The 12,545-nt window shown below is 56.4% G+C and overlaps 4 protein-coding genes across 4 annotated transcripts; 2 read left to right on the top strand and 2 right to left on the bottom strand.

Moving 5' to 3' along the window:
* The first annotated feature begins 1,348 nt into the window (after positions 1 to 1,348).
* Positions 1,349 to 4,218, top strand: BZA05DRAFT_392885 (transmembrane amino acid transporter protein-domain-containing protein). Its single transcript, XM_051483165.1, has 5 exons — positions 1,349 to 1,909; positions 2,053 to 2,616; positions 2,697 to 3,233; positions 3,292 to 3,507; positions 3,563 to 4,218. Exons 1-5 carry the CDS (start codon positions 1,743 to 1,745, stop codon positions 3,939 to 3,941), a joined length of 1,863 nt encoding a protein of 620 aa, XP_051341336.1. The 5' UTR covers positions 1,349 to 1,742; the 3' UTR covers positions 3,942 to 4,218.
* Positions 4,219 to 4,284: 66 nt separating this feature from the next.
* On the bottom strand, positions 4,285 to 5,782 carry BZA05DRAFT_435089 (MED6 mediator sub complex component-domain-containing protein). The gene is made up of 3 exons (XM_051486353.1): positions 5,384 to 5,782; positions 4,978 to 5,324; positions 4,285 to 4,903 (listed from the first exon to the last, which is right to left on the bottom strand). The coding sequence occupies exons 1-3, from the start codon at positions 5,475 to 5,477 to the stop codon at positions 4,418 to 4,420; spliced, it is 927 nt and encodes a 308-aa protein (XP_051341337.1). The 5' UTR covers positions 5,478 to 5,782; the 3' UTR covers positions 4,285 to 4,417.
* Positions 5,783 to 7,768: 1,986 nt separating this feature from the next.
* Positions 7,769 to 9,544, top strand: BZA05DRAFT_334818 (IPP transferase-domain-containing protein; the record flags this gene model as incomplete). The annotated part of the gene is made up of 4 exons (XM_051480742.1): positions 7,769 to 7,828; positions 7,891 to 8,252; positions 8,305 to 9,011; positions 9,072 to 9,544. 4 exons carry the CDS (start codon positions 7,769 to 7,771, stop codon positions 9,542 to 9,544), a joined length of 1,602 nt encoding a protein of 533 aa, XP_051341338.1.
* Positions 9,545 to 10,014: 470 nt separating this feature from the next.
* On the bottom strand, positions 10,015 to 11,181 carry BZA05DRAFT_472686 (uncharacterized protein). Its single transcript, XM_051488026.1, has 6 exons — positions 11,103 to 11,181; positions 10,903 to 11,078; positions 10,715 to 10,841; positions 10,430 to 10,641; positions 10,236 to 10,362; positions 10,015 to 10,170 (listed from the first exon to the last, which is right to left on the bottom strand). The coding sequence occupies exons 2-6, from the start codon at positions 11,013 to 11,015 to the stop codon at positions 10,072 to 10,074; spliced, it is 678 nt and encodes a 225-aa protein (XP_051341339.1). The 5' UTR covers positions 11,016 to 11,078; positions 11,103 to 11,181; the 3' UTR covers positions 10,015 to 10,071.
* Between the last annotated feature and the right edge of the window lie 1,364 nt (positions 11,182 to 12,545).

A 12,545-nucleotide genomic window follows, 5' to 3' on the forward strand; every position in this document is an offset into this window, starting at 1 on the left:
CTGCCAATCGATTTTTTTCTTCTTTGCGGCTTTCCCTCCTTCGTTGGGTTCGACCGTAACGGTTGGTGGATGCGGGGAGAATTTTCACAACCGCAGATAACCGCCGCGACCGTCACCTTGCTGACCAGTACTAGTATTCTTCACCCGCCACCCGTTCCTCGCGAAAGTGAGAACTTCCGGAGGGAGACACAAAGAGAGACGGAGAATTAAAATTTTCACATCAGGTGGACGGCGGTGAAGAGATTTCGGGTGTTTCACGTACATACATCCAATTGGGGGGGATGGGCCACAGCACCGAGCCGGCAGCTTTGAACGCGAGTAAGCAGACGGTCGGTCGGACACTGGGAAGCACAACTGGTGCGCAAATCGATCCTGCAGGCAATACCTTACCTGCATACCCTAGAGCTTGCTGCTGCAATGCGGGTCTATGCGATGCGGATGGGAAAACGCCTCGTGATTGATGGGTTCGGTTTCCTTGGGGGGTGGGCCACAAGGTCGATTCCAGGGCACCAAGTGCAGGATACGGTATATACGAAATCTGTCCGTAGCTGGCGGGTAGGTAGGGTAGGTATGTGAACACGGCGTAAGTATCTACGGTTCCTGTTAGCAAGCCGTTGACGTATGGAATTCCTTCTGTTTGTCATGAACACCCACGGGCTCTATCTATCTCGGGGGCATCGTCTGCAGCTTTTGGCACTTGAGGGGATGGGCGTGGGTGGCATGTACCTAGAGTACATAGCCTTTTTCCTTCAGGATTGATCTGATACCGGTAAAATGGAGGATTGGTGGTGGTTATCGGGTGGAAGTGGGTTTCGGAGAGGGAGGGGGGGTGGGTTAATCGACTATCTGCCGAAGCGACAATTCGTGTACCTAAACGATGGACGCGGCTGATGTCATGGGAAATGAGAGTGAGAAACAGGCGACGACGACGATTATGATGCCGTAGTATAACGAGATTGTACGACGGCTTTTCGACGTCCGGAGAACAGGAAAAATTCGCCCCCCTTGGCTCTCCTCCGCCATTTATCATTTATCTGACTGACAGGTGCTCTCGCGGCCAGCGACTTGATGCTTCAACTCAGTTCTCCAGTAGTCGTGCCGGTATTACCTTTCGAGATATTCTGGCTGCAGCTCCTCCGAATCAGAAGCCTCGTTTGATTTCGCCCGCTTCAACGGCGGTCAGAATTGAGCTCGCGCTCGAACACTCCGCCGGGCATCCCGCCCCCCACCCCCATCCACGCCCCTGCTGGCCCTGTCGACCGTCGAGGGCTAGGTAGTTGGACGTTCAGCGCAGCCCAGACAAGCAGGCAACCAGGCAGCCAGACAGCTTGCTTCTTCTCGTCGTGCCCGCCCGCCCCTCCCGTCATCCTCCTCCTCACTCTCGTCCTGGTTCTCGTCCTCCAACTCCTCCTCCTCCGATCTCCGATATTCCACGCAACTACGTCCGCCTCATCCTCCTTTGCCCCACTCCTATTCTCCTGCTTCCCCCTCACTCTCCCGTCCTCCCTACCCTACATACTCCCAACGGCCCCTGCTCTTTCCGGATTTCCGATGTCTGCTTGACTCCTCTGCCTCCGTTTCCCCGTCATTCTTTCGTTTGTTTGACCGGCCCGTACTATAAACCAGCAACAGCCCTCCCTGAAGCACCATTCGTCAGACAGTCACCGTCTAGGCCCAGCCCTCTTCGAAGACGACATATCACGCAATAGCTGATAGTCCTCCGCGAAAGACAAAAAAAACCGATGTCCTACGACGATACCAGCTCGGCGGGTTCGAAAACCCCAAAGGCTCGGGATGACAGCTCAAGCTATTTCGGCAGCTTGCACACGCTGCACAACATCTCGCCGTCTGCAAAAAGCCCTGGCATGAACATCCCTTCCCCGTCGTCAGGCAGCCTTCGACAACGCCGGTAAGTCCTCCCTGGCACCTGCTCGGAACTATCCCGCCTCTAGTGGGGGAGACTATTACGTACCTCGAACGTCAAACTTTTACGTAACAGTTTGAGATTGCAGTTTAACTAACGACGAAGCAATACAATTGCCCGTGATATAGATCTTCCCTCTCCCTCGGTCTCGATCAACTGCGCCATGTGGGGGGAGTCAACAGCATCGATGCGTTCGCACGCTCGTGGACTCGTGCCGCTGGGTACATCGAGATTACACCTTCGCGCCAGTCCTACGTCTCGGTGTCATCGCACGGCGGCGACGAAGAGGAAGACGATAACGCCAGCAGGGCCGACGAGGCAGTGGAGGACGACGAAACCGATCAGGTCCCGGCCGAATACACGCATCTGCATCCCAACCTAACGTCGTTCGGCACATATGGATCCTTCTCGTCGCTTCCGAGGGCTTCGATGCCCGCCGAAGGTCTTCCAAGCAGTGTCATCAGACATGCCGAGGATCTTTTCGTGGAGCAGCAACAGGCGATGCTTGCGCCGGAGGTTGCGGATAAGGAACGCGAACCCTTGTTGGTCAAGACCGTCGAAACGCAGGAGGGCCTCGTGCAACAGGTGATAGTGGGCCAGAGCACTTTGCCGCAGACGGTATTCAACAGCGTCAATGTCTTGATAGGAATCGGATTGCTGAGTCTACCGCTTGGACTGAAGTACAGTGGATGGTAAAGAAACCACTCCTCCCGGTTGCGATCGGCGTTTTTTCCTTTTCTTCCGACGCTGACGTTTTCCCTCTGCCATTCAGGATCGTGGGCATGCTCTTCTTGGGGCTCAGCGCCATGGCCACAAACCATACAGCAAAACTCCTGGCACGTTGTCTCGAAAGAGCGCCGAATAAAGCGCTCGTGTCGTACTCCGACATCGCATACATCGCATACGGACAAAAAGCGCGGGTCATCGTCTCCATTATGTTCTCCATGGAATTGATGGCGGCATGCGTGGCACTGGTGGTGCTCTTCGCCGACTCGTTGCACAGCTTGATCCCTTCGATTAGCGTTTTGGGTTGGAAGATCATCGCTGGATTCGCCCTCACGCCGTCGAGCTTCCTTCCACTGAGGATTTTGAGCTTCACCTCGATCCTCGGGATCCTGAGCACGTGCAGCATCTTTCTCATTGTGCTCATCAACGGTCTGATCAAATCCGACTTTCCCGGAAGTTTGTTGGATCCTGCGCCTACGTACCTGTTCCCACAGAGTTGGCTCACGCTGCCGTTGAGTTTTGGGCTGTTGATGTCGCCATGGGGCGGTCACGGCGTGTTTCCCAACATCTACAAGGACATGCGGTTGGTCCACATCATCCCCGCGCTTTATTGGAACACCCAGACTTATGTAGTGACACAGACATCCGCACAAGTACAACCGTGCCGTGAACTACACTTACTGGTTCACCTACCTTTTGGATGCGTCCATGATGGTGGTCGGCATTTTGATGTTTGGAGACGGGGTCAAGGACGAAATCACCGCAAACATTCTGGAACTGGCTGGATATCCTGAGGCGGCAAAAGTAGCAATGGTTGTCTTCATCGCCATCATCCCGTTGACCAAGACTCCCTTGAAGTATGTCAACCCGTTTGGAATGAGATTGGTGTTACTGTTACTGACTGCGTCCTAGTGCACGCCCAATCATCACAACCCTCGACTTTGTCCTCGGTGCCGACATCCGCGCAATCGGCGTCCCCGAGAGCGCCGTAGGAATGTCCAGCTTCTCTCGGGGGCTAGTACGCATCGGGGTCCGGGTTTTCACCAACGCCACCTTCGTCATCATCGCGATCATCTGCCCCTCGTTCGACAGGATCATGGCATTCATGGGCTCCACGCTCTGCTTTGCCATCTGCGTGATCATGCCGCTGATGTTCTACCTCAAGATTTTTGGTGCCGAGGTGGGCACGAAGGAACGCGTCATTTCTTGGTTCATTATCGTCAGTTGCTCCATCATGGCACTGGTCGGGACGGCGTTTACGTTTATACCCAAGGAGCAGCTCGGGGCTTGATTTCGTAATGGGACGCATGGATGCAGATGCATGGATGGTTGTCACGCTCCAAAAAAACGGTGGTGGGGGGGAGAGCCTTTCTTTGCATTGCGACTTGACTTGCCTTGTTCATTATTGTTGGGTTTTCTATCTTTCGGAGTTCTTTTGATTTCACTGGGGCAGGGTTTGCCTTCTGTGTCCTTTTTTCCCCTTGTTTCCTTTTCTTTTCCTTTTCCTTTTCCTTTTCTTTTTCCTCCCCCAAACACGCATATCGTGACACCACAGACTTTTTTTCTGTAAATATACTCTATAGTTGCACGTTTTTTATATCTTGCAATTCACCGGATGCTCTGTTCGCCTCAGTGTTTTGAGATGCGTTCGTTTGATCTGCATTCAAGAACAAGAACAAGAATAACCCTTAACTCCGTAGCAAAGCAAAGAAACAAAAAACAAGAAACAATGAAGGGTTATGTAGGCCGCAGGTTACTGCACTGCCATCATTTCTTGACCTGCCCAAGAAGCCCGCCCTTTGCCGCAGGCGCAGGGGGCACAGGCGTACCGCCGCGTTTTATTGCCGCTGAAGCAGCAGCTCCTCCAGCCCCACCGCCGCCGCCGCCACTGCCACCACCACCAATCGCCGCACCAGGCTGCAGCAAACTCCCAGGATCCCCCAGCAGCGGCGCGTGGTCGTCCATGAACTCGCCGTGGTGCCGCACTGATAGGCTGAGCGCGTTGTAGAGCAGTTTTGCGTCGCGCTGGGTGCTTGTGCTGCTGCTTGTGCTGCTGGTGGTGGTGGTGGTGGTGGCGGAGGTGCTGGGCGCGGCGGATTGGGAGCGCGCCTGTGACTGTGAGGACGGAGGGGGCTGCTGCGAGGATGGAGGCGGGTCCGTAGCGGCTAGCGGCGGCGGCGGCGGAGTGGATGAGAGTGATGTCGACGACATCGCCAGCTTGAGAGTGTTGCGTAGGTCGTTCGTGATGGTTAACTATTCCGCATCAGCACCCATCAGCATCCGGAGGAGGGGGGAGGTGGAGGGCAGGGTAGGGCAGCTCAACATACCATGCGATTCGCCAGCACCGCGCCCACAGTCGGTGCCTGATAAATATTTTCCCCGACGATGTAATAATCCGCGAGGATGCTAACATCCTCCACCTTCTGTTTCTGACCGGCGAGGACGACCTCTCTCGGCGCCTTCCTCAGCTGCTTGCGGATGACCCAGACGCCCGAGGCCTCGTTGCCGGCCGCGATCACGTACTCGACGCCCCGCATGCTCTTCATCGCCTTGTCGAAGTCGGCCTGTGAGTTGATGCGGGCGGCTGCAGCTGGGTTGTGCGTCAGCTGCATAGTTAGCTGCCCGTTGCTGCTGGTGTTGTCGAAGAAGGGCGAGAGGTAGAAGTAGTGCATCACTGTGTACAGAGGTGCGGTGTTAGGAGCGTAAGAGGACGGCGAAGATGGAGGGGCATACCCATGTGCTGCGTTACCCCGTGCACCCGGCAGAAGCTGCTGTCGCGCCAGAGCGTCTCGTCGATAGGCGTGCGCGGGCGCGGGATAGAGGCCATGGCTGCGGGTTCTGCCGTCGTGGTCGTCGCGTCGTGAGATTGCGGTGGTGGTGGAGATGTCGCGTCGCACGGCCGTGGTGGTGAGTGGAGACGGGACGACGCGACAAGGCGGGATTCGGAATGCGGGATGCGGAGCTTGTGCCACCTTACTCCACTAGCCAGTACTCTACCCGCACCCAGTGCCCACCGGTTGCACCCGGGGAGGTTAGGGTTCCGGTGGGGTCCCCCGACTCCCACTCTCGCCCTCTCGCCCTCTCGCCCTCTCGCCGCCGCCCCGCGCCCTCCTCCCCTCCCCGCGACAAACGAAACGAAACGGAACAAAACTTGGCGGATCTCTCTCTCGAACCACAATAGATACATAGCGTCATCTTTCCTTTTGCACATGCACGAGATCTTGCAGCGACGATCAGCCCCAGTTACAATGGGCAGTCCAGTTGTGTCCAGTGCAGTTCCGTTCAATCTCCAGCCTGTGAAGTGACGCGGCTCACTTGAGTCTTGCACCACCACCCACCGACAGAGATGTACCCCGCAAACGCCAAACTCTATCCCGCAGCTTTACTGCAGAGCATGCTGAGCAGAAAAGAAAATCTGTGCGCGCTGTGGTTGGCTCGGAGGCGGTTACGTCCCCCCCGCCCCATCTCACCCCCACCACCCACCCATTACGCCGTGCGTAGGAATCTGTTTGCGTTGCTCGATGGAGATGCTGGCCGTGTGTATGTGCTTTTTTCCCCGACCAAAGTGGCAGAGTGGGGAGCGAGTGCTCGATCCAGTGGTGACTGCGTATTTTACATACATACGGAAGAAGCAGGACAAGGACATGGGGAAGCCCATCCGACAGCCTCGTCCGAGAAGAAGAATGAGGGGGAAGAGGGGAGGTGGGAGACGGTATGTAGAGTATGTAGAGTATCGAGGGGTCGCCCAGCCCCGCCCCGCGAGCTCAAGGGGGGGGAGGGGGAGGGTTTATCCGGTGCTTTTTTTGAACCCGCGCTCTAGCCAGCCAGCCTCTAGGGCCTCGGCCTGCCCTGCACTGCAAGATATCGATACCCACCTATCCACCTACCCAGCTGCGCACATCGACCGACCGACCGTCCGTTTGCCAGGCTCGATGATCGCCTTACATGTTACATGCGGGTGGGGGCACGGTCGCACGGTCGCTCATCGCCAGAGAGTGGGTGACGATTGACAGCGTAGCGTGCGAGATGGGGTGTGGGCTGGGAATAGAAGGCGAAGAGCTCTGCGGGTGAGGACGGGAGTGCTTCCCGAATCATCACTGGTGATCGGTGATCGCGCTAGTTGGGGGCTGCTCGGCGACGGCGATGATTTGTTATGTATTGTAGATGGGAGTGGGGTGCGAGATGGTTACTTACATAAGTCGTGCTTAGCTGCGGCCACCCACCCACCCACCCAACGCCGTCGGCAGGCGGGCGGATTGGACAGCTCTTATCGAGCCTGCGCGTTTGGAGATTCGCCGTCGGGATAGTTATCGATACCGTAGGAACCCCAGCTGTGGCTGATAACTGTGACCACTGGCCCTGGGACTGCGGGTTCAAAACAATATAATACCTAATAAGATATCGCAAACTGCGGCAGCCGTTTTGCTTTTCATGGGGACCGCGTGGACTCGGAACAGACGGCCTATGATAATGATGCCAGTGAGGAAGGATAGCAAAGCATGGCTTGATTGGCGGTAATGCTGCGCTGCAGCCGCAACACGGGCCAAGCGGTGGGAAGTCGATTTTAGTGGTTGATTGAAGGAGGGTTGTTTGTGGGCGGCGATTAAACAAACAATCCGTGAGGATTCGTGTGTAGATATGCTTAGAATCTCGGTCACCAAGTCTCATTGATTCTCAGGTTGACTCTGCCGTTCTCCTGGTCTCTCCCATTCTGTTCTTTGCACGGCTTCTGTGTTCTTGGAATGGACCTGATGAGAGTACTAGTACTCTCAGTGTTTCTATTCACTGCGTCTGGTCGTAAGCGCAAGACGCGCGCTTCTAAGCCGCAGGCCCTTGGAACTACTCCACGGAGGGTTGAGGTTAAGATTTTTTGGTGGGCGGATGTCAATTGCCTTTTCCGCAGCCAAAAAAGGCCTAGATAGCCAGTGTGGGCTAATCACTGGCCAGGGCCCAGGTCCTCACGTGCCGAAATGGCACGTCAGCGGCTCAACCCGTGCCCCACCATCCAGGGCCCGCCCCCACCTGCACCAAAAATGTTTCGTGTCTCTCAGGTAGCACATGAACTTTCTGCGCCGCCTCTTCGCCCGCCCCGTCGCCGCCACCGCCGCCACCGCCACGATGCCCTCGCGCGCACCCTTGATCTCCGTAATCGGGGCGACAGGTACCGGTAAATCGCAGGTACGTAGCACCTCCCACGCTCCCCTCTCCGGGCTCCCACCCAGCTCACAGCACCCCACCAGCTAGCCGTCGAGCTCGCGCTCGCGCTCAACGGCGAAGTGATCAACGCGGACGCGATGCAGCTGTACCGGGGGCTACCGATCATCACCAACAAGGTCACCTCCGCGGAGCGCAAGGGCGTGCCGCACTACCTCCTGGGCTTCCTCGATACGCGCGAAGTCTGGCAGGTCGGGAGGTTCGTGCGCGAAGCCGCAAAAATCATCGACGACATCCGCGCCCGTGGCCGGCTCCCTATCCTCGTCGGCGGATCACACTATTACGTCCAGTCGCTGCTGTTTCCGCATGATGTCGAGGAACGGAAAGAGGGCGATGAGTTTCAGCTGCCCGATGTGGTGGAGGGGCTGGCGGAGAAGTTTCCCATCCTGTAGGTTCCCATGGCTCCTCCATCCTGCGTTGCTGACGGGCGGGCGGACCAGTGACGCGCCCACGCCAGAACTCTACGCCGCCCTGCGCGCCGTGGACCCGCTGATGGCCTCGCGGTGGCACCCGAACGACCGGCGCAAGATCCGGCGATCACTCGAGATCTACTACTCGAGCGGGTGCCGCACGACCGCGAGCTCGGTGTACGCCGCGCAGCGCGCCAGCAAAAACCCCACCTCCACCTCCACCTCCACCGAGCCCGCCCGGTCGTCGGGCTACAACAACCTGATCTTCTGGGTGCACGCGTCGACGGACGTGCTGCGGGCGCGGCTGGACGGGCGGGTGGACAACATGCTGCGCGCGGGGATGTGGGCGGAGATCGAGGCGATGGGCGCGCAGTACGACTCTCTCGGGGGGTCGCGCAGCGTCGACCTCAACACGGGGATCTGGCAGAGCATTGGGTTTAAAGAGTTTCTGCCGTACCTGGAGCTGCGGCAGAGCAAGAGCAAAAGCGGGAGCGAGAGCGGCGTGGCGCCGCAGCAGGAGGACGACGATGATGCGGAAAGGGCGCGCACCAATGCGATAGACGAGATGAAAACTGCTACCAGGCAGTATGCGCGCTCGCAGGTTAGATGGATCAGGATTAAGTTTGTCAATGCGCTCAAGGCGGCTGGCGGAAAGGGGGTTATGTTCCTCCTCGACTCGTCGGATGCCGAGAGGTACGGCGAGGTCGTGATTATGCCCGCCGTCGGGATCACGAGGGGTGAGTCCACCAGCATTCCCCGCACCGAGGATGGCACCGGCACTAATGTAATGCGTGCAGATTTCCTCGCCGATAACCCACTCCCAGACCCACTGAGCCTCTCGCCCCTGGCAAGAGAGAATCTGGCCCCCAAGAGGAACTTTGATATCTCCCAGCGACCAGATCTGTGGATGCAGCGCACGTGCGAGATTTGTAACGTCATCAGCACTAACGAGCCCGAGTGGGAAACGCACATGAAGAGCTCGAAACATAAGAAGAGGGTCGCGAGCGTGCAGAAGAAGAAGGAGGTTGATGAGTTTTTGAGGAGGAGGAGGAGGGAGGCTAAGGAAGCGGAAGAGAGGGAGAAGGAGATCAAGGAAGCTGAAGAGAAGGAGAGCAAGGAAGCCGAGGAGAAGGAGAGCAAGACAGAAGAAGTTATGGGGAAGGAGATTGTGGAAGTCGATGAGAAGGGGCCTAGCAAGACAGAAGAAGCAACGGGGAAGGAGAGCGTGGAGGTGTTGGAACAGGACTCTCAAATCCCCATTCAATACTAATAATAAAAAAACATACCAACAATTAAGTCATCGTGATCACTCGACATCACTAGATGCATTCTTGGCGATAGAATCGTGACAACACACAATGGCACAGCTTTGGAGCGCGGAATTTGAAACACGGTGGGAATATCCCAAGCCTTTTTTTTTCTCGATGGGCGCTCCGAGTCTCATTCATCCGAAACTCTCAAATTGCGATCGAAAATGACCGAGGAAAACTATAGAGTGTGTATGTCCTCCCAGGGGCTATTCAGCCAGACCAAGAGACTTGGAACATAACACGAAGCCAGGACTCGGACTCAATTATGGACTTGAACACTTCTTGATTGGCGTGTATGTGTGTATGTAGAGTAAATACATCTGATCTCGTCCAACCCATCCACCCCCGTCCTCCCGTCCTCCCGCCCCGCCACCGCCATCAGCAGTGACCGTCCAGCAGCCATCTTCACCTCCCCCCATTCCCCCCGTCCGTTGCGTACAATCCGATCCGTCCGCTCCGATCCGTTCCTCTGTCAACCCACCACCATTTACCAAGCAGCCTTCGCGCCCGCCGACGGGACAGCAGTGAACTTCGCACACCCCTTAATGGCCATTTCCTCGGCGGTCTTAGCGACCTCTGGCTCATCCTTTAAGTTCAAACGCCAGTCAGCACTCACAACCACTACTGCCAGGGGAAGAGGGAAGAACCAACCTTGCAACTAGTAGACACACACTCCTTCATCGCGGCGGTGAACTCATCGTCATTGCACAGACACGCGGGGCCCTCGGCCATGGTGCAGTTCGTCTCCTTGATCGCAGGGAGGAAGCAATCTTTCAGGCTATGGCGTGTTAGTCAATCATCATCACCATCATCATCATCATCATTGGAGGGAGGGTGGGGCGTACCACTGCGGGATGTGAGGCATGCCCCCCGGAGCACCACTGGGAGCACCACTGGGAGCACCGCTGGGAGCCCCGGTGGGAATCCCGGTGGGAGCGGGAGCCTCGGTGGAGGCAGCCCTGGCGACTACAGAAGGGACTGCAGAAGGGGCAGAAGTGAACTTGGCGCAGCCCTTGAGCGCCATTTCTTCGGTTTTCTTGACGACGTCGGGGGAGTCCTTTAGACGCCTGTTAGTCGCTGCAATGAGGGGAGGAGTGGAGGGGGAGGAGAGGAGGGAAGAAAGGGCGTACCTTGCAGCTGGTGGGCACACACTCCTTCATTGCCCCAGTGAACACCTCGTCATTGCATAGACAGGCGGGGCCCTCGGCCATGGTGCAGTTCGTCTCCTTGATGGCCGGGAGGAAGCAGTCCTTCAGGCTGTAGTGTGGCGTGGGGTGTTAGTGGGTTATTGGAGAGGGAGGGGAGGAGTGGTCCGTACCATTGCGGGATCATAGGAATGCCGGAGGGAACACCGGTGGGAGCCCCGGCGGAAGAGGTTTGCGCAGCGGCCATGGTGGCGGCAAGGGCGACGATGATGAATTGGGGGAGCATGGTGGCGGTTGGTGGTTCTTAGAAAAGAAGGTGATTGAAGTGAATGTGAAGGTGAGAGTGAGAGTGAATGTGAAGCTGAGAGTGAATGTGAATGTGAAGCTGAGAGTGAATGTGAGTTGTTGGATGAAGAATGAAAACGATGGGGAGCAGAGCAGGTTATATGCTGCTCTCTAGTCGCCGATTCACTCTCGAGCCACTGACGGTACCAAATCCACATCCATCTCGCCGTTCGGATCTCCACAGCGGCCATGAACATTCCCGGCGCCGGCGATCAAACGAAACCCATTACTAGCGAGACAATTAATCCGGTACTCTCGCTCACTGGCGATATTGTTTCGCTACTTTCGCTCGTTCGCTTGGAGGATCCCCACATAATCAAAAGCCTCCTTTCCGGCCGACCAGCGCTTCAAATTCCGTAGGTAGGTATCCACAATTCACCGGCCTTGGCCGTGGACTCTCAGACTCGCCCCACGCCGCCGCCGCCGCCGCCGCTGCCATTGACGTTTAGAGTATCCAGCGGTGACCTCGGGCGAGGTCGGCGAGGGGCCCGGGGCCCGGGGACGTTTCACGTTTCATGTTTCATGTCCGCCACCCTCTGCACAGGCCGATAGTTAGTCGATCCCCGCCCTGTGCACAAACCCGACAGTTACTCGATCCCCGGAACCGGGGTTGAGTGTTTCTTCATGTCTCGGCTAGGGTCCGTCCCGGTTTACGGGGTTCTATGGGGAACCATGTCGGCGGAGACGGAGATCGTAGCAATTATAGTAGATTGGATACTCGCCACTCGGCTCGTCTTAAGGTTGAGTAGAGTACGGGGAGATCTGCGGTTTGATCGAGATTGCCGAATATCATTGCTGGAAAATAAAATCCCGGTGCGGTGGGTGGTGGGGGTTTGGAGAAACTTGGAAATTGGAAATTGGAATGAAGCGACGAGGAATGGAGGAGCCTGGTCAATCTGAGGACCATCAGGTTGCGGTGGAGGAGTGCCATCTACTCGAGTAGAGAAGTGGAACGAATTTATTGGGTCTGAATCACGGCGTGTATGCATCATTCACGCTCTCCGAGAATGGCGTTGAAGGTATGTACTTCACAACACCTGATTGGCTTTGACGATCACAGTAGGCCTTCCGTAAAGTCCTGGATGGCAAGGCAACTATTGTGGGGATTATTAACGTCGGTTATTGCTCTGGCGATCACATCCTGATGGACAAACAAGAGTAGGTAGGAAGCATGAAGCGGTCCGTGACTGTGCCCGTCGGTCCATATCAAAGGCTGAGATGTGACTGAGGGACCGTTTAGAACTTTGCATACGCTCACTTTTCAGTTGCAGTTTTAGAGCCAAATTCAGTTCCTGCCGGGACACCGGATACCTTCTGTTTAGTTTCAGTTTCCGGAAAACCTTGAGGTGAATAGAGTATTTGGCAGTTCTCAGTATACTATACTCAGCCATAGTTAAGTCTGAATAACAGTTAGGCTTCAACAGAACTTTAATAGTAGACACATTGTAATTTGTAGCCACGCTTGTCGGAA

This window comes from Tricharina praecox (genome assembly GCF_024521635.1).
Source record: "Tricharina praecox strain CBS 144465 chromosome Unknown BZA05scaffold_7, whole genome shotgun sequence".
In the NCBI taxonomy this organism is placed as follows: Eukaryota; Fungi; Ascomycota; class Pezizomycetes; order Pezizales; family Pyronemataceae; genus Tricharina; species Tricharina praecox.